Genomic DNA, 23,989 nt, shown 5'->3' with positions numbered 1-23,989 from the left:
CTGCACCTTGGTCCTCCTCTCTTTCTCCCAACGTCGAACATAACAAATAGGAGCTGGCAGGGTGAAAAATGCTTGAAAATAAGGACTGTTTTTTCGTGATTACTTCAAAAAGACAGCAAGCAGCTGGGAAATATGGTCATAGTATAAAACTGGGTTCCACGGCAGATGCAATGAACTCATTTTTATTCAAAAATAACGTTACAAATGTCGTGTCCAGCCTAATATCTACACGAATTTCAGAGCACTCTAGTCTGAGTGTATCAGAGCACAGAATAATGAATTTATGAGCGCTCAATACCCGTTGAATATGGCCGAGTCAGTAAACTCGGGGGGAAAAAAGGGTAATTAAATTGTTTCCAGCAGCACATTTACGCTAAAACACAACATATATTTATGTTAGATCACCACCAAATCCAAAATCCAATTTTCCATTTTTCCCAGCCAAAGATAGTCACAAAAGCAGAATTAGCGATAAAATTAATCACTAACCTTTGATAATCTTCATCAGATGACACTCAAATGACATCATGTTACACAATACATTTATGTTTTGTTCGATAATATTCATATTTATATCCACAAATCTCGGTTTACATTGGCGCCATGTTCAGAAATGTCTCCAAAATATCCGGAGTAATTACAAAGAGCCACGTCATATAACAGAAATACTCATCATAAACTTTGACGAAAGATGCATGTTTTACATATAATTAAAGATACACTGGTTGTTAATGCAACCGCTGTGTCAGAATTTTTTTAAACGTTACGAAAAAAGAATACCATGCAATAATCTGAGACGGCGCTCAGAAGTAAATATATTTCTCTGCCATGTTGGAGTCAACAGAAATACGAAATTACATCATAAATATTCCCTTACCTTCATCAGAATGCAGTGCAAGGAATCCTAGTTCCGCAATAAATCGTTGTTTTGTTCCATAATGTCCATTACTCGTGTACAATTAGCTGCTTTTGCTAGCACGTTTTGTTCAGCTGGCGCCGGTCCAGGTGAACTCGGACGAAAACTTCAAAAAGTTATATTCCAGGTCAAATTAATTGGTCAAACTAAGTAGAGAATCAATCTTCAGGATGTTATTATCATATATATCCAATAACGTTCCAACCGGAGCATTCATTTTTGTCTACAGAGTAATGGAACGCAAGGCGATATAATGACTACTGCGCATAACCAGGAACTGGCATTCTGCCAGACCAGTGACTCAAATAGCTGCCATCCGGTCCCACATCACACTAGAAGCTTCATTCCGCGTTCTACTGACTGTTGACATGTAGTGGAAGGCATAGGAAGTGCGAACAGATCCATATCTTATTTGGATGTGAATAGGCGATGAGTTGAAAATCAACCAGCCCCAGAATTTCCACTTCCTGTTTGGAAGTTTGCCTGCCCTATGAGTTCTGTTATACTCACAGACATAACTCAAACAGTTTTAGAAACTTCAGAGTGTTTCCTATCCAATAGTAATAATAATATGCATATATTAGCACCTGGGACAGAGTAGGAGGCAGTTCACTATGGGCACGCAATTCATCCAAAGTGAAAATGCTGCCCCCTATCCCTAAAAGGTTTAACTCTATGATGGCCTTGAGATAGCTGTTTTTCTGTCTCCCAGTCCCAGTATTGATGCACCTGTACGGACCTCGTCTTCAGGATGGTAGCAGGGTGAACAGGCAGTGGATCAGGTGGTTGTTGTCCTTGATGATCTTGATGATATATAACATACTATATATACAGTCAATTTAACATTATTTAGTTCATTAATGTCAAATGCAGAATGATGTACAGTAACAAAGTTATTTTGTATCCACACAGGAATAACTGGAAACATTTCAGACACTATATGCTCCTTTCCCAAGTCAATGTGATATTCATTTGATTATACCTCATATAGTTTGTTCCTGAGAGAAGACCAATTATGTAAAACATGAATGACCTCTTTCTATATAGTTTGGACCTTCTTATGGCTGTAATCCCGTTAACGGTATCGTATATACATATATTTTTTGTTCGATAAAGTTAATATTTATATCCAAAAATCTCAGTTTACATTGGCGCCATGTTCAGAAATGCCTCCAAAATATCCAGAGAAATTGCAGAGAGCCACGTGAAATAACATAAATACTCATCATAAACTTTGATGAAAGATACATGTTTTACATAGAATTAAAGATACACTTGTTCTTAATGCAACCGCTGTGTCAGATTTCAAAAAGCTTTACGGCAAAACACAAGATTCAATAATCTGAAAACAGCGTTCAGCCACAAAAGCAAGCCATACAGTTATCCGCCAAATTGTGCAGTCAACAAAACTCATAAAAAGCATTATAAATCTTCACTTACCTTTGCTGATCTTCGTTGGAATGCACTCCCAGGACTCCCACAAGAAATGTTCGTTTTGTTCGGTAATGTCCATCATTTATTTCCAAATAGCTATTTTTGTTAGTGTGTTTGGTAAACAAATACAACGTCAGGAAGAGCGTTCACTAAAAGCTGACGAAATGTCCAAAAGTTCCGTAACAGTCAGTAGAAACATGTCAAACGATGTATTGAATCAATCTTTAGAATGTTTTTAACATAAATCTTGACTAACGTTCCAACCGGAGAATTACATCGACTTCAGATGAGCGATGGAACAGAGCTCCCTCTCATGTGAACGCGCATGGTTAGAGCATGGTCAGGTCATGGCAGACCTGACTAATTCCCCTCTCATTCGGCCCCCCTTCACAGTAGAGGCATCAGACAAGGTTCTACAGACCGTTGACATCTAGTGGAAGCCATAAGAAGTGCAAACTCATCCATATCTCGCTGTGAATTCAATAGGATCTTGGTTGAAAATCGACCAGTCTCAGAATTCCCACTTCCTGTTTGGAACACTTAAACAACACAATGTCTGTTTGTGGAATTGTTCTTTGTGTAGGGTGTTACGCTACAGGCTGGCTTGCGCTAGGTTTCTTTCAAACCTAGGTCTGTTTGTTTTGTTTAATCCGGTTCATGTTTACCGTGGTTGTGCTTTGTGCTGCCTCACCTGTGCCTTTGGGCCAGGGTGTAAATTAAAGTTCTCTGCTCTCCTGCGCCTGACTTCCCGGCAACCAGTCACTCACCCCCCTCAGACCATGAGAGTCCTTTTGTAACGGGGTGAGTGACTGGTTGAAACCAAGATTGAACTCTTTGGCCTGAATGCCAAGCAGCCTTATTCTAAAATGGATTAAATAGATACAAATCCTCAATCTACACACAATACCCCATAATGACAAAGCAAAAACAAGTTTTTATCAATATATGTACATTTAGAACCTTCCAATATCTGTACCTCTCCAACATTTAGGAATTAATTGTAGAGTTGCCAGACGGAAGCCAATCCTCAGTAAATGGCACATGACAGCCCGCTTGAAGTTTCTCTGGTCTCTGGTCTGATGAAACCAAGATTGACCTCTTTGGCCTGAATGCCAAGTGTCATGTCTGGAGGAAACCTGGCACAATCCCTACGGTGAATCATGGTGGTGGTAGCATCATGCTGTGGGGATGTTTTTCAGCGGCACAGACTGGGAGACTTGTCAGGATCGAGGGAAGATGAACGGAGCAAAGTACAGATATATCCTTGATAACCTGCTCCAGAGCGCTCATGACCTCAGAATGGTGTGAAGGTTCACCTTCCAACACGACAATGACTCTAAGCACACAGCAAAGACAACGCAGGTGTGGCTTCGGGACAAGTCTCAATGTCCTTGAGTAGCCCTGCCAGAGCCCGGACTTGAACCCAATCAAACATCTCTGGAGAGACCTGAAAATAGCTGTGCAGCGATGCTCCCCATCCAAACTGAAAGAGCTTGACAGGATCTGCAGGGATGACTGGGAGAAACTTCCCAAATAAAAGGTGTGCCAAGCTTGTAGTGTCATACCCAAGAAGAATCTAGTCTAATTGCTGCCAAATGTGCTTCAACAAAGTACTGAGTAAAGAATCTGAATACTTATCTAAATCAGTTTATATTTATATATATATATATACACATTTGCACACGTTTTTTTTTAAACTGTTTTTGCTTTGACATTATGGGGTATTGTATTTATATTGATGAGGAGAAATATCAATTAAATTTTTTTTAGAATGTAACAAAACATGGAAAAGGTCAAGGGGTCCAAATACTGTACGAATGCATTGTAATAAAGTGAGTTCCAAAAGTATTGGGACATGGACACATTTCTTGTTGTTTTGGCTCTGTACTCTTTTGGACTTTTCATCCATATCGGTATAACTGTTTCAAAATTAAAGCACTTTGTAAAAGGGGGGGGGGCAATGCACACAATGTGTATTAAAGTATAGAAAGTGAAGAATGTGGTCCAATATTACTAGCAGGCAATGCCAACATCAAGATTGTGACTCTACATTTTTTGTGTACCATCATCTTTGAAATGCAAGAGAAAGACCATAATGTATTATTCCAGCCAACTCAGCTGCAATTTAGATTTAAAAGTTTTAGACTGATCTAGTGAACCATTGTATTTCTGTTCATTTTGTATCAAGACGGCCCAAATGTGCTTCATGTGTTTATTAATAAAGTTTCATGTTGTGCACTCTCCTCAAACAATACATGGTATTCTTTAACTGTAATATGTACTGCAAATTGGAGAGTGCAGTTAGATTAACACGAATTTAAGCTTTCTGCCAATATCAGATATGTCCTGGGAAATGTTCTTGTTACTTACTACCTCATGCTAATCGCATTAGCCTACATTAGCTCAACCGTCCCATGGATGGGACACCGATCCCGAAGAAGTTTTAACTTCATAGTCAAGGTTTGATTTCAAATCTAACCTTTTGGAGTACAGGGCCAAAAGACACAAATGCTTCACTGTCCCAATAATTATGGAGGACATTGTATACGTACATATATTTTAAAGTAAAGTCAGTTATTTCAATGAAATAATAGCGTACATGAAGGGATGGTGATTGTGTCAAATTGTAATTGTTGCAAAAAACATTTTGAAGAATGTTGCTGGAAGGATTTAGGGAAAACAAAGTGTTTACAATAAGTTTGGTCTAAAAATAAACATAGTTAAGGAGTTTTAAACCCAAGTCTACTTTATGTGTCCTAATCGGGAGGATCTAATCATGGGTACTGATTGGTTAAAACCTCATTCCAGGTGATGTCTATTCAACAAGTTACCACCAAAGCTTAAGCTATGATGTTGAAATGCATATTTACTCTGTTCCATCTCACTGCGCAATCTAGTCTTATACATTGCCTGGTTGGGCTGATAAACTTGATCTCCACTATGCAAAGCATCTTGACATTATCTCCCATTTCTTTTAGACTAGCATTTGGTTTTCAAAAGCGGAGATTTGTATAAACCTTGCTGTTTGTCCCGTCGACATTTGCAACATTGTTTCAATATTGCAAGTCGATCTCCAGCTGTCCCCCATAGTAAAACGTGTGTCGTGGAAATTTCCTTAATTACCAAATTATGAGAGAGCAAATCACACACCAGTCAGAGTTATGCTTAATCTTCACCTTTAATAATAATTAAGCTTTTGCAATAGCATTTTGACTTTCAACAGTTCAGTATCTCTAATGAAAAGTTGAGAGTGGTCAACATAATGACAAATGGGATCCTTTATTGCAAAGATCCACCCCCCCTAGACGACATGACAAACCACAGGTCTTAGGAACTTACACAAAGAAAGACTTTATTTCAGAGAGGAATATCCCCTAGCCAGACAGAGTTGGCTATAAATTATCGTTTAGTTTGGTCTCCTAAACAAAGCTCTTATCTAGTCCTTGGTACAAAATGGTACCAAGACATTACCCCCACCCTATGATATATATCAAATTGTCATTTAGATACAACCAATTCTAAATACAACCAATCCTGGACAAGCTCATGGAGAGGAGAGTGAGGCTATAGGTCAAGATAGGAGCAACAAAAGAGGGAGCATAGAATGATTCCAGACACTGCCATCCTCCTCTCCCCGATGGGAAAAGTAGGGAGTGACTGGCACACAGACACAGTGGAGCAAAAGATATGTTTACACATGATGACACCTTGACCTCTCCCCTCTCTGCAGCCCAAGCAACTTAGTCCTGACAGAGAACAGATAACTGCCAATGGCCACCACTATAGTACAACGAAATACATTCTTATGAGAACTAACTCATAAGCATATCATGAAAATAAAACATCCTATCTATGTTACCCAACTAATTCTGATTAATCCCCAACACGTGTCGGGAAGAGGGATGAGACAGACAACTGGCATCATTTGTATTGATCTACACAGAGAAATGTCCATTTAAAAAAAACAGGTTAAACGAAATGGAATGCAGCTACTGTAGTTTGCTGTCTTTCCAGCTTCAGTTTGAAGTGATTGTGTTAACTGTGTTGTTGCCTAGCTCCTCTGAACAACAGTGTCCTGACAAGAGAGCACATGTTCTATGCCAGTCGAAATCACACATCATTAGCTCATTGTTATGGATGTATCCAAATAAATGTCACTAGAAAACAGCTTTAACAAACGCAAATGCAGTTACTTTGCTGTTATTCTGGCTGCACTGTTTGAAGTAACTGCAAGTTTGCCGTAGTTTACTAGCAAGCAAACAAGGGATAAGAACATTGCCAGCCAGTATGGCAATGGAACATTTAGAACAAACGACTGGGTGGCGTCCATAGATAGAGAACAAAAGACTTAACGACTTGGTAGTGTCTCTGGCAACTAAACCGATAGAACGAACGCTTGTTTTTCAAGTTTTTCATGAAGATATGTCAATCATTATTTGAATATGTTGGTAACCGGTTGTATAAAAGTCATAAAGCCCTCAAGTCTGGTTTTTGGAGGATATATTGGTGCGGTTTGCCAGCCCTCGACTTCATCTCAGGCCTAACAACACCCGTGCCAATATATCCTCCAAACACCAGCTTCTCAGGCATTATCACTTCAACAATAAACAGTCATAGGAATACAGTTGTAATAAAAGGGAACAAAAATAACACTTTTTTTATACACATAGCAAGTTAACAAACATACACGGAATGGAATACATGGAAAACGGTATCAAACACATCAACTTCTGATGGGTTAAGCAGAATTTCATCCAGGTCAGCGGGAGTGATAAGCCAATGCATTATACTTCTGAGCAAATATTCCAGCACCGTACAGGTGCTTTGCTTTATGCCTGTTGAAACTATACAACATACATCACAATAGTAGGCATTATGCACCTTTTCAGTTTAACGAACCACCAATAATCTCCTAGAAGTAGAATAACATTGTACTACTTTAAAATGGAGAGATCACTCAATGGCTCTGGTCATACTGTCACATACACGGAAATGGCAAAGATAGGGATGTGTCCTCTTTACAGCTTTAGGGTGACAAAACTTCTGAAGGAGTATGTATGCTTTGTCCCTGATGTAAAGTGAAAGTAAATAGGAGACAACAAATTCACAGGTAGGAATGTTCCTTGTAATAGAATTCCGTACTATAAACAGGTAACTGAATACTAAAACAGCATACCCTTTTAGAAGTCAATGATGGTATTCTAATGTTCCTAAAGAATGAGTACATGACTCCAAAAAACAAATATATGCTTTCCTTTGTACTTCAGGGGAAAAGAAGCCTAAATCTCAGCCTGCATTAAATACTGCAGTGCATCTCCTCCTCATGGACTGCACCAGATGTGCCAGTTCTTGCTGTGAGATGTTACTCCCACCAAGGTACCTCCATGTTCTTGATATTTCTTGGGGGAATGGCCCTAGCCCTAGCCCTCACCCTCCGATCCAACAGGTCCCAGATGTGCTCAATGGAACTGAGATCCGGGCTCTTCGCTGGCCATAGCAGGACACTGACATTCCTGTCTTGCAGGAAACCACGCACAGAACGAGCAGTATGGTTGGTGGCATTGTCATGCTAGAGAGTCATGTCAGGAGGAGCCTGCAGGAAGGGTACCACATGAGGGAGGAGGATGTTTTCCCTGAAATACACAGCGTTGAGATTGCCTGCATTTCTGAACAATAAAAATGCACAAATAAATAGGTAGTACCCCCAAAATGGCTTTATAAATAAAAGTATACCAGTGACTGAGCCTACGAGTGACTAGAGAAGGCCAGCCAACCCTGGTATACTACGTGCAGTGGTGCGTAAGGGTTTTGCAGTTTAAAATAAATCTCAAAGTGCCATGGTAAAAAGAGTGTCAATTGATCTCAAACACTGAGCGGAAGCATTCATATATAAAATATCCCCATAGTCTAGTAAAGGCATACATGTAGCTGATACTAGCCTCCTTCTGGCTTCAAAAGAAAAACAGGCCTTATTCCTAAAATAAACATATATGTGTGCATTTATTTTGCAACGCGAGCAGTGTGGTCACCATGTTAGCCCCACCCATGTCTTTAAGGAGTGACATGGGGTCCATGTACTAAACAGAGTGATTATGGTAATGTAGTAAACACCCAAAGATTTCAAGACTAAAAGTGGTGAAAGGAGTAGCCAACAATAAGGAAAAACTCTAGGTAAAAATACACTTCATCTAGTCCTTGGCCTTTATTCTAATCTGACTTTGGTGCCAGTCGTGTTGTTCTTCACATTACCATCTCTGGTAATCACACACTATATCACAATAAATGAAATGTTTGTTTGTCACCTGCACAGCATACAGAATGTGTAAGCGATATGGTGAAATGATTACTTAAATAGTGGAGTCTTTTGTTAAGATATTTAGCTAGCTAAACTATGAACCATAATCCAATCTCATAATTCCACGCATGCACCATGCATGAATCTGCCGGTAGCTAAAGCTAACCAACTACAGTAGGTTCAATGTTACTGTAGCTACCTAGCTAACATTAGGCTACATCTAGCAATGCAAATGGTTTTCTGAGATACAAATAATATTACTACACAGATTATGCACGTAACATTAGCTAGTGAGCCAGCCAGCTAACGTTAGCTAGCTATTAGTACAGAGACAGGTGTTTTTTACAACAGCATCCTGTGTTCTCTTTTCGACTCTCTCCGCACTTGTAAATCGTTTCTCTGCTTCCACCGATTTCAAAACTGGGTCAACTTCAGTGACAACACTGTTGATCACCGTTTCTTTTGCTGACAGTGATGGGGGAAGACTCTACAATGTCTGGTTCAATGAAAATATTTTTACAAAAAAATGAAAAAAATAAACTTCAAATACCTTACCTGTGAAGTCGTGACATGCGACATTTGCCTAGCTTCTTGAAAAGGGTCATATATTAAGGTACACTACAAATAAACAAGTATGTGGATACCTCTTCAAATTAGTGGATTTGGCTATTTCAGCCACACCTGTTGCTGACAGGGGTATACAATCGAACACACAGCCATGCCATATCCATAGACAAACACTGGCAGTAAATGGCCTTACTAAAGAGCTCAGTTACTTTCAAAGTGGCACCGTCATAGGATGCCACCTTTCCAATAAGACATCAATTTTTGCACTGCTCGAGCTGCCCTGGTCAACTGTAAGTGCTGTTATTGTTAAGTGGAAAAGTCTAGGAATAACAACGGCTCAGCCGCAAAGTGGTAGGCCACACAAGCTCACAGAAGACCGAAGAGACCACCGAGTGCTAAAGCATGTTAAAATCGTCTTTCCTCAGTTGCAACCCTCACTACGGAGTTCCAAACTGCCTCTGCAAGCAACTTTAGCACAATAACTGTTTGTTGGAAGCTTCATGAAATGATTTTCCATAGAAGAGCACCATCTGCAATGCCAAATGTCAGCTGGAGTGGTGTACAGCTTGACGCAATTGGATTCTGGAGTAGTGGGAATGCGTTCTCTGGAGAGGTAAATCATCAGTACGAAACAAATTTCGATAAACAATTTGTCAAAGTAACCTGTAATGGCTCTCCTCTGAAAGTGACGTGCAGCATATGCCTAGCTTCTTGAAACAGGTCAAATATGTTGTTAGCTTATACTTAAAATACCTATCCAGGCATTGTAAGGTATGAGGAGGAATGTGCCCCTGATCTGAATAGTCAAAAGACCAATTAGGCTGTGTTTACACAAGGAAACCAATTCTGATATTGTTTTTCACTAACTGGTCATTTGAAAAAGTTTTGATGTGATTGGTCAAAATACCAAATAGTGAAAGAGTCAGACCAAAAGCCAGAGTCAGATTATACATTCAGAGGGGAACTGCTGGATTTACTGTAGATCAGCACTCCTCCTGACAACATATGAATACAGGCCCAGAACATTTAGCAGTTGTACGTTTTAATAATCCGTTTAACTCTTCCGTTTATCCCTCAGTGCTTGCCATGGTTAAATAATTCACATGTCAGCAAAGGTGTAGTCCCGAGTATGCTTCCCCTGTTGTTTTACATTTTGGGATTTGTGCCTTGTACCTTGTCCATAGACTGCTTACGGGGTAAGGAAACCAATATGTGATTTTGCAATTTGAGTGAACTATCCTTTTATGTTCAAATGATTTATATTTTTGCAAGATAATTTTAGTTTCTATGACTTCATATAAAGACATGTATACCTGTACCTCAAATGTTTAGATAAAAATGAATGATATTTAAAACAGTGACTTCTATTTCTCTCAGTACTCCATTACTAAATCCAACACTACTATGCACTCTGTTCAACAGGAAAGGTAGCATTTATTTATCTTTGGATAGCACAGTCTAGAATGCTTCTGAAAGCACAAAGCCAGTTTTATCATGGCCAGTGCCAATTATGGTTTCCACCATTTCAAAGTAGTCAACGGGGTTCTACTTCAGAACAGGCAGCTAGCTGGTGGCTGCCTTATTTGGGGAGGAAGCGCTCATAATAATAACTGAAACAGAATGGTATCAGACACATTATTTCCATGTGTCAATTCACTCCATTCCAGCCATTGATGAGCCATCCTCCCCTCACCAGCCTCCTGTTGGTGTAATATTTTACACTTATTAATTTAGCAGATCCTCTCATCCAGAGCGACTAGGGTTGCTCAAAGGCATATCAGATTTTTCACCTAGTCATATCAGGGATTCTAACCAACAACCTTTAGGTTACTGGTCCCACGCTCTTAACCGCTAGGCTACCCCAGGAGGAATCATAGAATTCTTTCTCGGTCAGCAGGAGGGATCAGCCAATGCATTATACCAGAGACAGAAGAGAAAGCAAAACACTCTACTCCCAAATGTTTTCTATTTGGGTGGGGCCACTCCGGTGACACTAAGTAGCCTAGAGTCAACTGTTCAACTCTCTTGTTAGCATGCCAGAGATTGAGGAACCATGAACTTACAGACAGGAACCTTGCCAATTTATTTCAATGGAAAACAGACGGAGTATCTTATTTATCCACCATCTTTGATTATATTTCTGAGCAAATTTTCCAGCAGTGTTTAGCTGCTTGGCTTTATACCTGTTTAAACTATACACAATCCTGCACAGTAGGTGGCGGTATGTACCAATAAATTCACGGAAGTAGAAATTCACTACTTTAAAATGGAGGGGGGAGGAGTATTTAATTCTTTGTCCCTGATGTAAAGTGAAAGACAACACATTCACAGGTAGGAACGTTCCTTGTAATGGAATTTCATATTATCAACATAAATTAATACTAAAACAGCATACTTTTTTAGAACTTTATCATGGTATTCTAATACTTATGCAGTAAATGAGTACATTTCCTAAAAAAAATATATTAAAAAATGCCTTCCTCTGTCCTTAGGGGAAAAGTTGCCTTAATCCCAACCATTATAATAAATGTCAGATGTTTTTTTGTTCGGTGTTATAACTTGTAGTAGTTTTCCTGTCATGGAATATGCAGTTTGGGTTTTCTACAATGCCTGAAAGTGCTAAATTCATTGTTGCAATGCACCGCTTATTGTTGTATATGGATGAATATAATCGCTTTCAAGTGAATTTGTTTGGGGCTGAACAGTTCTTAAGTGTATACATTTACCAAGTATGATATTTCCTCATGTTTGTAAAAGATAGTGTCATTTCTCAGGAACCTAATTGCTTAATGTTGGTTTGTTCCCATTCTTGATGTGTCACCCTGTACTTTTACAGTATGTTGTTAAACCTGTTCTAGAGATCATCTGATATGGTCTTAGAAACCAAGGGCATTAAAGGGACATTTCACCTTAGCTCTGCCATTCTACAGTATATATTCATTACTTTAATAACAACAGTTTGTTTTGTCATAAACCACAAGTCCTCACCAAGAGTTGAACAAAATTATATCATTGATAAGCATCCGTCTGGAAAGATTTTGCATATACACTACCGGTCAAAAGTTTTAGAACACCTACTCATTCAAGGGATTTTCTTTATTTTTTACTATTTTCTAGATTGTAGAATTTTAGTGAATGCATCAACAGGTTGGTTAAAGGGTTGCTATTTGAAGAATCTCAAATATAAAATGTATTTGTTTAACACTTTTTTGGTTATTACATGATTCCATGTGTTATTTCATAGTTTTGATGGCTTCACTGTTACTTTATAATGTAGAAAATAGTCAAAATAAAGAAAAGCTCTTGAACGAGTAGGTGTTTTTGACCGGTAGTGTATTGTATGTGTCAAATATCTTGAGTTCAAACATTGCATTCAAGACAAAACGTCTGATGACAAAGCTGCAATCGGTAAAATAGTGAAAGACTCAACCTGACATACAGACATACCCTCTCAGACAGCCAGGCAGACATCTCGTGAAGCATATATTTTTTGCAAAAGTATACCAGACTGATGCTTTTCAGGTGATACCACACTGGTCACCTTCGACATCTAGCAATGAATCATCTGATAGGAACAATGGCTCTATCGAACACGGGCAACCATATCTAAAATACACACATGTACACATGTATCGTGTGATCGCTATAACAGAGGCCTTGCAGAACAGGACTGCTTTTACCTTATAAATGTTGTCCACGCAGTCAATATACCGGATGTGGTCATTCGGTGCGTCCTGTTGGCCAATTATGTGTGAAACATATCTGTGACCTGGAAGTGCCTCAGACACAAATGTTAAGTTGAAATTTTCCTTTAAAGACATTTTTCATCTCACTCATTGACAAACTGATTTTAAAAAATTGTGAACACAAGCATAAGCGTTACGATAATTTTGTAAATGATGGGATATTTGGGGTTTGGGTCAAGATTCACATGGCCTGACAAACAAATGTATCTATTTTCAGATATGGCTTCCTCCCTGAATGAAAGCCAATTCCAGTGCTCCATCTGTCTAGAGTTGTTCACTGACCCAGTTTCCACTCCATGTGGCCACAACTTCTGTAAGAATTGTATCGGAGGGTATTGGGATATCAGTGACCTGTGCCAGTGTCCTTTGTGTAAGGAGACATTTTACAGAAGGCCTGAGCTTCGAATCAACACGTCGTTCAGAGAAGTTGTTGATCATTTTAGGAATATGAGAGTTAATGAAGGGTGCATTGCTGCAACTGGAGAAGTGGCCTGTGACATCTGCTCTGGGAGGAAGCTCAAGGCCCTGAAGTCCTGCCTGGTGTGTCTGACGTCTTACTGTGAGATTCACCTGGAGCCTCATCAGAGAGTGGTGAATCTGAAGAGACACAAGCTGATTGACCCTGTGGAGAACCTGGAGGACAGGATGTGCAAGAAGCATGATAGGCTGCTGGAGCTGTTCTGTAGGAGCGACCAGACATGTGTGTGTCAGTTTTGTGCTGAGACAGACCACAAACATCACCACACTGTGCCACTACAAACAGAATCGCAACTAAAGATGGTACCTTTTCCTAACGACGTTAACATTTTCCTTTTAACACTAAATATACAAACCTCTTTTTTTTCTTCTTTTTTTTAACCTTTATTTAACTTGGCAAGTCAGTTAAGAACATATTCTTATTTTCAATGACGGCCTAGGAACAGTGGGTTAACTGCCTGTTCAGGGGCAGAACAACACACTTGCCAGCTCGAGAGTTTTGAACTTGCAACCTTCTGGTTGCTAGTCCACCACTCTAACCACTAGGCTTAGGGGGTAGATCAGCTTTACTATTGCAGATTGTGGGTTCTATCAATGTTAATGTCTGCATCATATCCAATCGCCCATATAGTTATATGATTTTATAATTTTGATATAATTTTCCTTCTTCATTACTTTCCCATAACCCAATCACCCCTCCCCTAATTGGAGTAAACTAACGGACAACAATGCAACACTGAACAAAAATATGAACGCAACATCAAAAGTGTTGGTCCCATGCATCATGAGCTGAAATAAAAAATAAATAAATAAAATCGCAGAATTGTTCCATACGCACAAAAAGCTCTTAAGTTTTGTGCACAAATTTGTTTGCATCCCTGTTAGGCAGCATTTCTCCATTGCCAAAATAATCCATCCACGTGACAGGTTTGCCATATCAAGAATATTAAACAGCATGATTGTTACACAGGTGCACCTTGTGCTGGGGACAAAAGGCCACTTTAAAATGTGCAGTTTTGTCACACAACACAATGCCACAGATGTCTCAAGTTGAGGGAGCGTTCAATTGGCAACACGCCAGCCAAGGACCCACATGTCCAGCTTCTTCACCTGCAGGACTGTCTGGTTGGGGGCGGGTACTGAGGAGTGTTTCTGTCTGAAATAAAAACTCTTTATGGGGAAAAACTCATTATGATTGGTTGGGCCTGGCTCCTAAGTGGGTGGGCCCTCCAAGGCCCTGCTGCTCCCCTACTCAGTCATGTGAAATCCATAGATTAGGGCCTAATGAATTCATTTAAATTGACTGAATTCCATATATGAACCGTAACTACAGTTGAAGTCGGAAGTTTACATACACTTAGGTTGGAGTCATTAAAACTAACTTTTCAACCACTCCACAAATGTCTTGCTAAACCTCTTAAGAATCAGTGTCCCGCTAGCGGGACAACTTCTGGTGGAACTGAAGGGCGCGCAATTCAAATATTATGGATTTTAAACATTTAGGTACATATAAGTGTCTTATATCGGCTGAAAACTTAAATTCTTCTTAATCTAACTGCTCTCTCCGATTTACAGTAGCTATTACAGTGAAAACATGCCATGTGATTGTTTGAGGACAGCGCCCCATATCAAAATATTTTTTACACCAGCACAGGTTTTATACATTCACATATAAAGATTAAATATCCACCTACTTTTTTGAAAATCTTCAAATTTGTCATCCAAAAGGGTCCTAGCTATAACATGGTGACGTTTTGTTAGATAAAAATCCTTATTTATATCCCAAAAAGTCTGTTTAGTTGGCGACAGCGATTAGAGTAATCCACTCGTTCAACTTGCAGAGAAAGGATTCCAAAAATCTACCCCTAAACTTTGTTTCAACAAGTCAAAATATGATTCTATTTACTCCTCAGATACCCTCAAATTTAATCAAACTATAATATTTATTTTGGAAAGAAGCATGTTTTTAGCAGGTGTGTAATTTCTTCATGGAGTGCGCAAACACGGATTTCCAAGACTGTGTCCTTCTACTAAAAAACTGTTATTTCTTATTTGTTTTTGATGTTACAAGCCTGAAACCTTGAATTTAGACTGCTGACACCCTATGGGAGCAATAGGAATTCCATCCACGGAGATAATTTACAATATGACCTTTCTCTTGCATTTCTAAGAGGATGGAAAATATACAGTTGGTTTTTCTTTGGATTTTCTCCTACCATATCTATTGTATTATATTATCCTACCATATCTATTGTGTTATATCCTCCTACATTATTTTAACAAGTGTTTTCTTTCCAATGGTACCAATTTTTGCATACCCTGACTTCAGGGCCTGAGCTACAGGCAGTTTACTTTGGGCACGTCATTCAGGCAGAAATGGAGAACGAAGGGGCCTAGCCCTTAACAAACTATAGTTTTGGCAAGTCAGTTAGGACATCTACTTTGTGCATGACACAAGGAATTTGTCCAACAATTGTTTACAGACAGATTACTTCACTGTATCACAATTCCAGTGGGTCAGAAGTTTACATAAACTAACTTTAAACAGCTTGGAAAAATCCAGAGGATGATGTCATGACTTTAGACTTTAGAAGCTTCTGATAGGCTAATTGACACTGTATCACAATTCCAGTGGGTCAGAAGTTTACATAAACTAACTTTAAACAGCTTGGAAAAATCCAGAAGATGATGTCATGACTTTAGAAGCTTCTGATAGGCTAATTGACATCATTTGAGTCAATCGAAGGTATACTTGTGGATGTATTTCAAGGCCTACCTTCAAACTCAGTGCATCTTTGCTTGACATCATGGGAAAATCCAAATAAATCAGCCAAGACCACAGAAAAAGAATTGTAGACCTCCACAAGTCTAGTTCATCATTGGGAGCAATTTCCAAATGCCTGAAAATACCACGTTCATCTGTACAAACAATAGTATGCAAGTATAAACACCATGGGACCACGCAGCCGTCATACTGCTCAGGAAGGTAATGTGTTGTCTCCTAGAGATGAATGTACTTTGGTGCAAAAAGTGCAAATCCATCACAGAGCAACAGAGAAAGGACCTTGTGAAGATGGAGGAAACAGCTACAAAAGTATCTTTATCCACAGTGAAACCACTGACACGGCCTGCAACGGAAACATGCGGTCTCTCCTTCACTGCAGCCGAAGTGAGTAAGACATTTAAACGTGTTAACCCTCGCAAGGCTGCAGGCCCAGGCGGTCCCTAGCCGCCCCTCAGAGCATGCGCAGTCATATTCAATCAATCCCTATACCAGTCTGCTGTTCCCACATGCTTCAAGATTCCTATATCAACATAACCTGAAAGGCCGGTCAGCAAGGAAAATGCCACTGCTACACAACTGCTACAAAAAAGACAGACTACGATTTGCAACTGCACATGGGGACAAAGATCGTACTTTTTGGAGAAATGTCCTCTGGTCTGATGAAACAATAATAGAACTGTTTGGCCATATATTTGGAGGAAAAAGGGGGAGGTTTGCAAGCCAAAGAACGCCATCCCAACCATGAAGCACAGGGGTGGCAGCATCATGTTGTGGGGGTGCTTTGCTGCACGACGGCCTGGTGCACTTCACAAAAGAGATGGCATCATGAGGTGGGAAAATTATATGGATATATTAAAGCAACATTTCAAGACATTACTCAGGAAGTTAAAGCTTGGTTGTAAATGTTTCTTCCAAATGAACAATAACTTCCATACTTCCAAACTTGTTGCAAAATTTCTTAAGGACAACAAAGTGAAGGTATTGGAGTGGCCATCACAAAGCCCTGACCTCAATCACATAGAAAATTTGTGGGCAGAACTGAAAAAGCGTGTGCAAGACATTTCACATTCTTAAAATAAAGTGGTGATCCTAACATACCTAAAACAGGGAATTTTTACTAGGATTAAATGTCAGGAATTGTGAAAAACTGAGTTTAAATGTATTTGGCTAAGGTGTATGTCAACTTCCAACTTCAACTGTAAATGCTACCTTTCCATTTGAACAGAGTGCATAGTAGTGTTGGATTTAGTAATCGAGTACTGAAAGAAATAGAAGTGACAGTTTAAGATATTATACATTTGTATCTAAACATTTGTGAGGTACAGGTATACATTTCTTTATATGAAGTCATAGAAACTAAAATTATTTAGCAAAATTTTTTTTATTGATAGTTCACTCAAATTGCAAAATTACATATTTGGTTTCCTTACCCCGTAAGCAGTCTATGAACAAGGTACAAGGCACAAATCCCAAGTCATGGTACCTATATTAGCATGTTTCACACAACATTTTAAACATGGGAAGCATACTCAGGACTGGCATCATAAGGTGGCATGTGTGTACGTAATCTTCCGACTTCATCTGTCAGTAAAAATTTTGAAATTGTTTCATGTTGCAATTGAATTTTTGTTCAGTGTAATATATACACTGTACATTTTACAATAGTTATCTGTTTCAGTTACCTTCAACCCCTCCCATCCATCTCTGAAAACCATCCAATTAGAACTTCTACTTGCCATATATTTTTCAATTGTGCTGAACCTTTCTATTCACCCAGCAGTGCTATTTGCAGAGTTGGCTCTATATCAAATGCCATTTTTCAGCCATTTCTAAACCTGCGACCTAAAACAAGCTACATAGCACTTATGGTTTGGTCAACTAACCCAGCAGGTCTGTCTGTTTGGTTACCATGGTGACTGCTGTAGCTATCTAGTAGCATTAGTAACTACTTTCGTGTATGTTGAACACATTTCTAGTGTTCAATTATAGCCATGGTATAAAAGGGATATTCAATTAGGTGTCTATGAGATATCTAGAAAATAATGCAACTTCGTGTAATGTCAGTTCCACTCCGCTAGCATGTCGTGGAACACACCTTCCATGTATTTTATTACTTTCCATGGAACGTAGAGCCCCTTGTTGATTATCCCTTACATAAGGTTATCTTATCCCAAGAAACTGCCCTACACCAGCAACGTTTTGGGAATAAATGAAAGAGTGTAGCCCAGGGGTACTCAACTCTTACCCTACGAGGTCCAGAGCCTGCTGGTTTTCTATTCTACCTGATAATTATTGCATACACCTGGTGTCCTAGCTCTAAATCATTCCCTGATTAGAGTGGAACAATGGGAAAAAATGGGTTTGAGGTCCAGCGTTGAGTTTGAAGGATGTAGCCTCGTGTTGTCCACAGGCTCTTATTCGGAGGTCAAAGGCGGATGTGCAGCAGATGATCCAAGACCGGCAGCTGAAGGTGGAGGAGATCAACGCTTCAGTGAAGTTAAATAGAGTAAATCCTTAGATTAACAGTCCCCCCAGGATTCCGCAGGGATTTTTTGTGATGCTTGAATTTGCTGCAGCTATTCTGACATTTTGCATGACAACATGACAAAATGTTTTCCAATTTGACACGAATGCACTGATGAGGAAAAGGTGTGTTGACATGGGGCATGATTGAACCATATGTCGTTCATGTGCAGTGATTGGTTGAAATTGCGAGCCATCTTTTTGTACTGTGGTAATAGGTCAGTTTTATGCTACAATATCGCAAAGATTTAAAATGTTTGCTGTGGAAATAGCCTTAACATATGCCGGGGATAGTTTTGTCAAAATGCATATTGCAGAATCCAGGAGGGACTGATTCAAGAATTCAGCATTATTTGTTGTTGCAGCGCTGATGCGTTTCCAATCATAAATGTAATTTTTCAAGATGTATTATGCTGGACAATTTATCTACATGTATAACTAAACCACATTGGGTATTAGTCTAAATCTACTGTCGATGTCTATGATGTAATCAATGTCAATTCCTATCAGGACAATGCAGAGAGTGAAATAGCGGACAGTGTTGAAGTCTTCACTGCACTGATGCGATCTATTGAGTCAAGCCAGGCTGAACTCATAGAGGTGATTGAGGAGAAGCAGAAATCAGCAGAAAGGCAGGCAGAAGGGCTCATCAATGACCTGGAGCAGGAAATCACTGAGTTACAGAGGAGAAGTACTGAGCTGGAGCAGCTCTCACACACTGAGGACCATCTCGACCTTCTACAGGTCAGTGGAAGTACTTTTTAAAAATGTAAACTCATCTTGTTCATTCCTTATGCTGGAAACCTGAAAGAAAAAGCTATGTATTTCAGGCCTGTGAGATATTTTGACAGTAACATTTTACCTTCCTTTTAACAGAGCTTTTACAAGCAAACTACACTTCCAAAATCTAAAAGCTGGACTAATGTTGCTGTTTATCAAGTCAACTTCTTGGGCTGTGTTCGAAATACAGTGCTTCAAGTGAAAGACTCCACCGAAGACCAAATAAGAAAGCTGTCAGCTATTGGTACGTTTGAATCACAGGGTTTTTAAATGTTTTGCCTTAAAACACAGGTGTCAAACTAATTACACAGAGGGCAGAGTGTCTGCGGGTTTTCACTCCTCCGTTGTAGTTGATAGAAGTAAGGTCACTGATTTAGTAAGGAACTCTCCTCACTTGGTTTCTAGGTCTTAATTGAAAGGAAAAAACTAAAAACGTCAGACACTAGGCCGTCCATGGATTGCGTTTGACACCCCTGGCTTAAAATACAATTTTTTTCTGTATTTTGTTCATTAGTCCACTGTTAATACAATCCAAAAAAATGGTGCATGTCAGCAGTCAAGTGTAAGTGTTAATAACATGCCAGTCATAAATCTGTGATATACAGTGCCTTGCGAAAGTATTCGGCCCCCTTGAACTTTGCAACCTTTTGCCACATTTCAGGCTTCAAGCATAAAGATATAAAACTGTATTTTTTTGTGAAGAATCAACAACAAGTGGGACACAATCATGAAGTGGAACAACATTTATTGGATATTTCAAACTTTTTTAACAAATCAAAAACTGAAAAATTGGGCGTGCAAAATTATTCAGCCCCTTTACTTTCAGTGCAGCAAACTCTCTCCAGAAGTTCAGTGAGGATCTCTGAATGATCCAATGTTGACCTAAATGACTAATGATGATAAATACAATCCACCTGTGTGTAATCAAGTCTCCGTATAAATTCACCTGCACTGTGATAGTCTCAGAGGTCCGTTAAAAGCGCAGAGAGCATCATGAAGAACAAGGAACACACCAGGCAGGTCCGAGATACTGTTGTGAAGAAGTTTAAAGCCGGATTTGGATACAAAAAGATTTCCCAAGCTTTAAACATCCCAAGGAGCACTGTGCAAGCGATAATATTGAAATGGAAGGAGTATCAGACCACTGCAAATCTACCAAGACCTGGCCGTCCCTCTAAACTTTCAGCTCATACAAGGAGAAGACTGATCAGAGATGCAGCCAAGAGGCCCATGATCACTCTGGATGAACTGCAGAGATCTACAGCTGAGGTGGGAGACTCTGTCCTTAGGACAACAATCAGTCGTATATTGCACAAATCTGGCCTTTATGGAAGAGTGGCAAGAAGAAAGCCATTTCTTAAAGATATCCAAAAAGTGTCGTTTAAAGTTTGCCACAAGCCACCTGGGAGACACACCAAACATGTGGAAGAAGGTGCTCTGGTCAGATGAAACCAAAATTGAACTTTTTGGCAACAATGCAAAACGTTATGTTTGGCGTAAAAGCAACACAGCTCATCACCCTGAACACACCATCCCCACTGTCAAACATGGTGGTGGCAGCATCATGGTTTGGGCCTGCTTTTCTTCAGCAGGGACAGGGAAGAAAGTTAAAATTGATGGGAAGATGGATGGAGCCAAATTCAGGACCATTCTGGAAGAAAACCTGATGGAGTCTGCAAAAGACCTGAGACTGGGACGGAGATTTGTCTTCCAACAAGACAATGATCCAAAACATAAAGCAAAATCTACAATGGAATGGTTCAAAAATAAACATATCCAGGTGTTAGAATGGCCAAGTCAAAGTCCAGACCTGAATCCAATCGAGAATCTGTGGAAAGAACTGAAAACTGCTGTTCAAATGCTCTCCATCCAACCTCACTGAGCTCGAGCTGTTTTGCAAGGAGGAATGGGAAAAAATGTCAGTCTCTCGATGTGCAAAACTGATAGAGACATACCCCAAGCGACTTACAGCTGTAATCGCAGCAAAAGGTGGCGCTACAAAGTATTAACTTAAGGGGGCTGAATAATTTTGCACGCCCAATTTTTCAGTTTTTGATTTGTTAAAAAAGTTTGAAATATCCAATAAATGTCGTTCCACTTCATGATTGTGTCCCACTTGTTGTTGATTCTTCACAAAAAAATACAGTTTTACATCTTTATGTTTGAAGCCTGAAATGTGGCAAAAGGTCGCAAAGTTCAAGGGGGCTGAATACTTTCGCAAGGCACTGTTCTCTTGGTTTAACAACAAATAAGGACAGTCAGGACATTAAAACTTCCCTCTCATTGTAACAGTTAACCGCTAATTTGGCTTGTTTTTCCACAGAACTGAAAGAGATGCAGAAATATGCAGGTACAGAACATAATTTAAGAAATGTAATTTCAGTGCAGAGAATAGCATGTGATGTTTCACTTTTCTACATTAATGTAGTGGACGTGACGATGGACCCCAACACTGCAGGCCCATGGCTTATCCTCTCTAATGATGGAAAACAAGTGAGAAAATCACCAAGGAAATTGAAGGTCCCAGATAATCCTGAGAGATTCACTGAGGATGTCTGTATCCTGGCCAAACAAGGGTACAACTATGGGAAACATTATTGGGAAGTTGGGTTACAGGAGAAATCAAACTGGGTTATAGGAGTAGCTTGCGAGACAGTGCCTAGGAAGGAATTAATTTCAGCTGAGCCTGAGAAAGGGTTATGGACTCTGTGTCACAGGGATGGCAAGGAATATCTGGCGTGCACAAAAATTCCACGCCTTATTTTACCTTTTCCCCGACCCCAGAAAGTCGGTGTCTTCCTGGATTATAAGGAAGGCCAAGTGTCATTCTTTGATGTTGATGCAAAGTCTCACCTATTCACTTACACAGGGTGCAAATTCTCAGAGAAAATCTTTCCCATATTTGATCCTTGTCATACTGCAGAAATAAATGAAGACCTTCCTCTTATGATTACTATGGTGCAGGTAAATTAGTGACAGTTCACTCCATGCATAGTGTAGCTCCAGCTACAATGTACTGTATATGCTTCAACCGTAGATAAATTAGATGGGCACGGTCAAATGTTCCCATCTTTTCTTTCACTCTCATTTGGAATAGAGGCATCTACGCAATGGGGGACATGGGACGTGGACTCATTTCAACTATAGTTTACTTTGGGGGTCTGAAACTTTTATATTTATTGTAATACATTTTGCAAATATCTTGATTATATTTACCTTCCTTATTGTGACAAAATGAAATGTAATCCTAATTATTCTAAATCCATTTTTGAAATGTACGGTTTATCAAATGGAAATACTGTATTTCAAATCAAAATTTGCCACATGCACCGAATACAAAAGATGTAGACTTCACCATGAAATGCTGACTTACAAGCCCTTAACCAACAGTGCAGTTCAAGAAGAACAAAATATTTACCAAGTAGGCTAAAATAAAAAGTAACACAAAAAGAATAACGATTTTTATTTGTATCGGTGTGCATAGTATCAGCTGTTGAAATCGGAAGTTTACATACACTTAGGTTGGAGTCATTAAAACTCATTTTTCAACCACTCCACACAAATGTCTTGTCAACAAACTATAGTTTTGGCAAGTTGGTTAGGACTTCTACTTTGTGTATGACAAGTAATTTTTCCATCAATTGTTTACAGACAGATTATTTCACTGTATCACAATTCCAGTGGGTCAGACGTTTACATACACTAAGTTGACAGCTTGGAAAATTCCAGAAAATTATGTCATGGCTTTAGAAGCTTCTGATAGGCTGATTGACATAATTTGAGTCAATCGAAGGTATACTTGTGGATGTATTTCAAGGCCTACCTTCAAACTCAGTGCCTCTTTGCTTGACATCATGGGAAAATCAAAAGAAATCAGCCAAGACCTCAGGAAAAAAAACTATAGACCCCCACAAGTCTGGTTCATCCTTGGGAGCAATTTCCAAATGCCTGAAGGTACCACGTTCATCTGTACAAACAATAGTACGCAAGTATAAACACCATGGGACCACGCAGCTGTCATACCGCTCAGGAAGGAGACGCGTTCTGTCTCCTAGAGATGAACGTACGTTGGTGCGAAAAGTGCAAATCAATCCCAGAAAAACAGCAAAGGATCTTGTGAAGATGCTGGAGGAAACAGGTACGAAAATATCTATATCCACAGTAAAACGAATCCTATATCAACATAACCTGAAAGGCCGGTCAGCAAGGAAGAAGCAACTGCTCCAAAAAAGCCAGACTATGTTTTGCAACTGCACATGTGGACACAGATCATATTTTTGGATACATTTCCTCTCGTCTGATGAAACAAAAATAGAACTGTTTGGCAATGATGAAAATTTGTGGGCAGATCTGAAAAAGCGTGTGCGAGCAAGGAGGCCAACAAACCTGACTCAGTTACACCAGCTCTGTTAGGAGGAATGGGCCAAAATTCACCCAATTTATTGTGGGAAGCTTGTGGAAGGCTA

General features: G+C 39.5%; 1 protein-coding gene across 4 annotated transcripts; it reads left to right on the top strand.

Moving 5' to 3' along the window:
* Positions 1-11,409: 11,409 nt before the first annotated feature.
* Positions 11,410-23,132, top strand: LOC112246376 (E3 ubiquitin-protein ligase TRIM41). 4 transcript variants are annotated; one of them, XM_024414678.2, is made up of 7 exons: positions 11,410-11,543; positions 13,176-13,738; positions 18,631-18,726; positions 19,254-19,487; positions 19,620-19,767; positions 21,847-21,873; positions 21,952-23,132. In XM_024414678.2, exons 2-7 carry the CDS (start codon positions 13,178-13,180, stop codon positions 22,494-22,496), a joined length of 1,611 nt encoding a protein of 536 aa, XP_024270446.1. In that variant the 5' UTR covers positions 11,410-11,543; positions 13,176-13,177; the 3' UTR covers positions 22,497-23,132. The 4 variants fall into 4 exon arrangements, with proteins under 4 accessions (XP_024270446.1, XP_024270445.1, XP_024270447.1 ...); XM_024414677.2 differs by lacking the exon at positions 11,410-11,543 and having other exon boundaries at positions 12,492-13,738; positions 18,631-18,711; XM_024401932.2 differs by lacking the exon at positions 11,410-11,543 and having other exon boundaries at positions 12,493-13,738.
* Positions 23,133-23,989: the final 857 nt, after the last annotated feature.

Source organism: Oncorhynchus tshawytscha, linkage group LG10 (genome assembly GCF_018296145.1).
Source record: "Oncorhynchus tshawytscha isolate Ot180627B linkage group LG10, Otsh_v2.0, whole genome shotgun sequence".
In the NCBI taxonomy this organism is placed as follows: Eukaryota; Metazoa; Chordata; class Actinopteri; order Salmoniformes; family Salmonidae; genus Oncorhynchus; species Oncorhynchus tshawytscha.
Note: the sequence above shows the minus strand (reverse complement) of the source record. Positions and strands in the feature narration are given on the sequence as shown.

Bases quoted from the DNA above. Each gene is read 5' to 3' on its own strand.
- LOC112246376 (XM_024401932.2), top strand. From the start codon at position 13,109: ATGATGGGATATTTGGGGTTTGGGTCAAGATTCACATGGCCTGACAAA. The intron at 13,739-18,630 runs GTACCTTTTCCT...TGTTGTCCACAG, and splicing joins CAGAATCGCAACTAAAGATG to GCTCTTATTCGGAGGTCAAA. The intron at 18,727-19,253 runs GTAAATCCTTAG...AATTCCTATCAG, and splicing joins CTTCAGTGAAGTTAAATAGA to GACAATGCAGAGAGTGAAAT.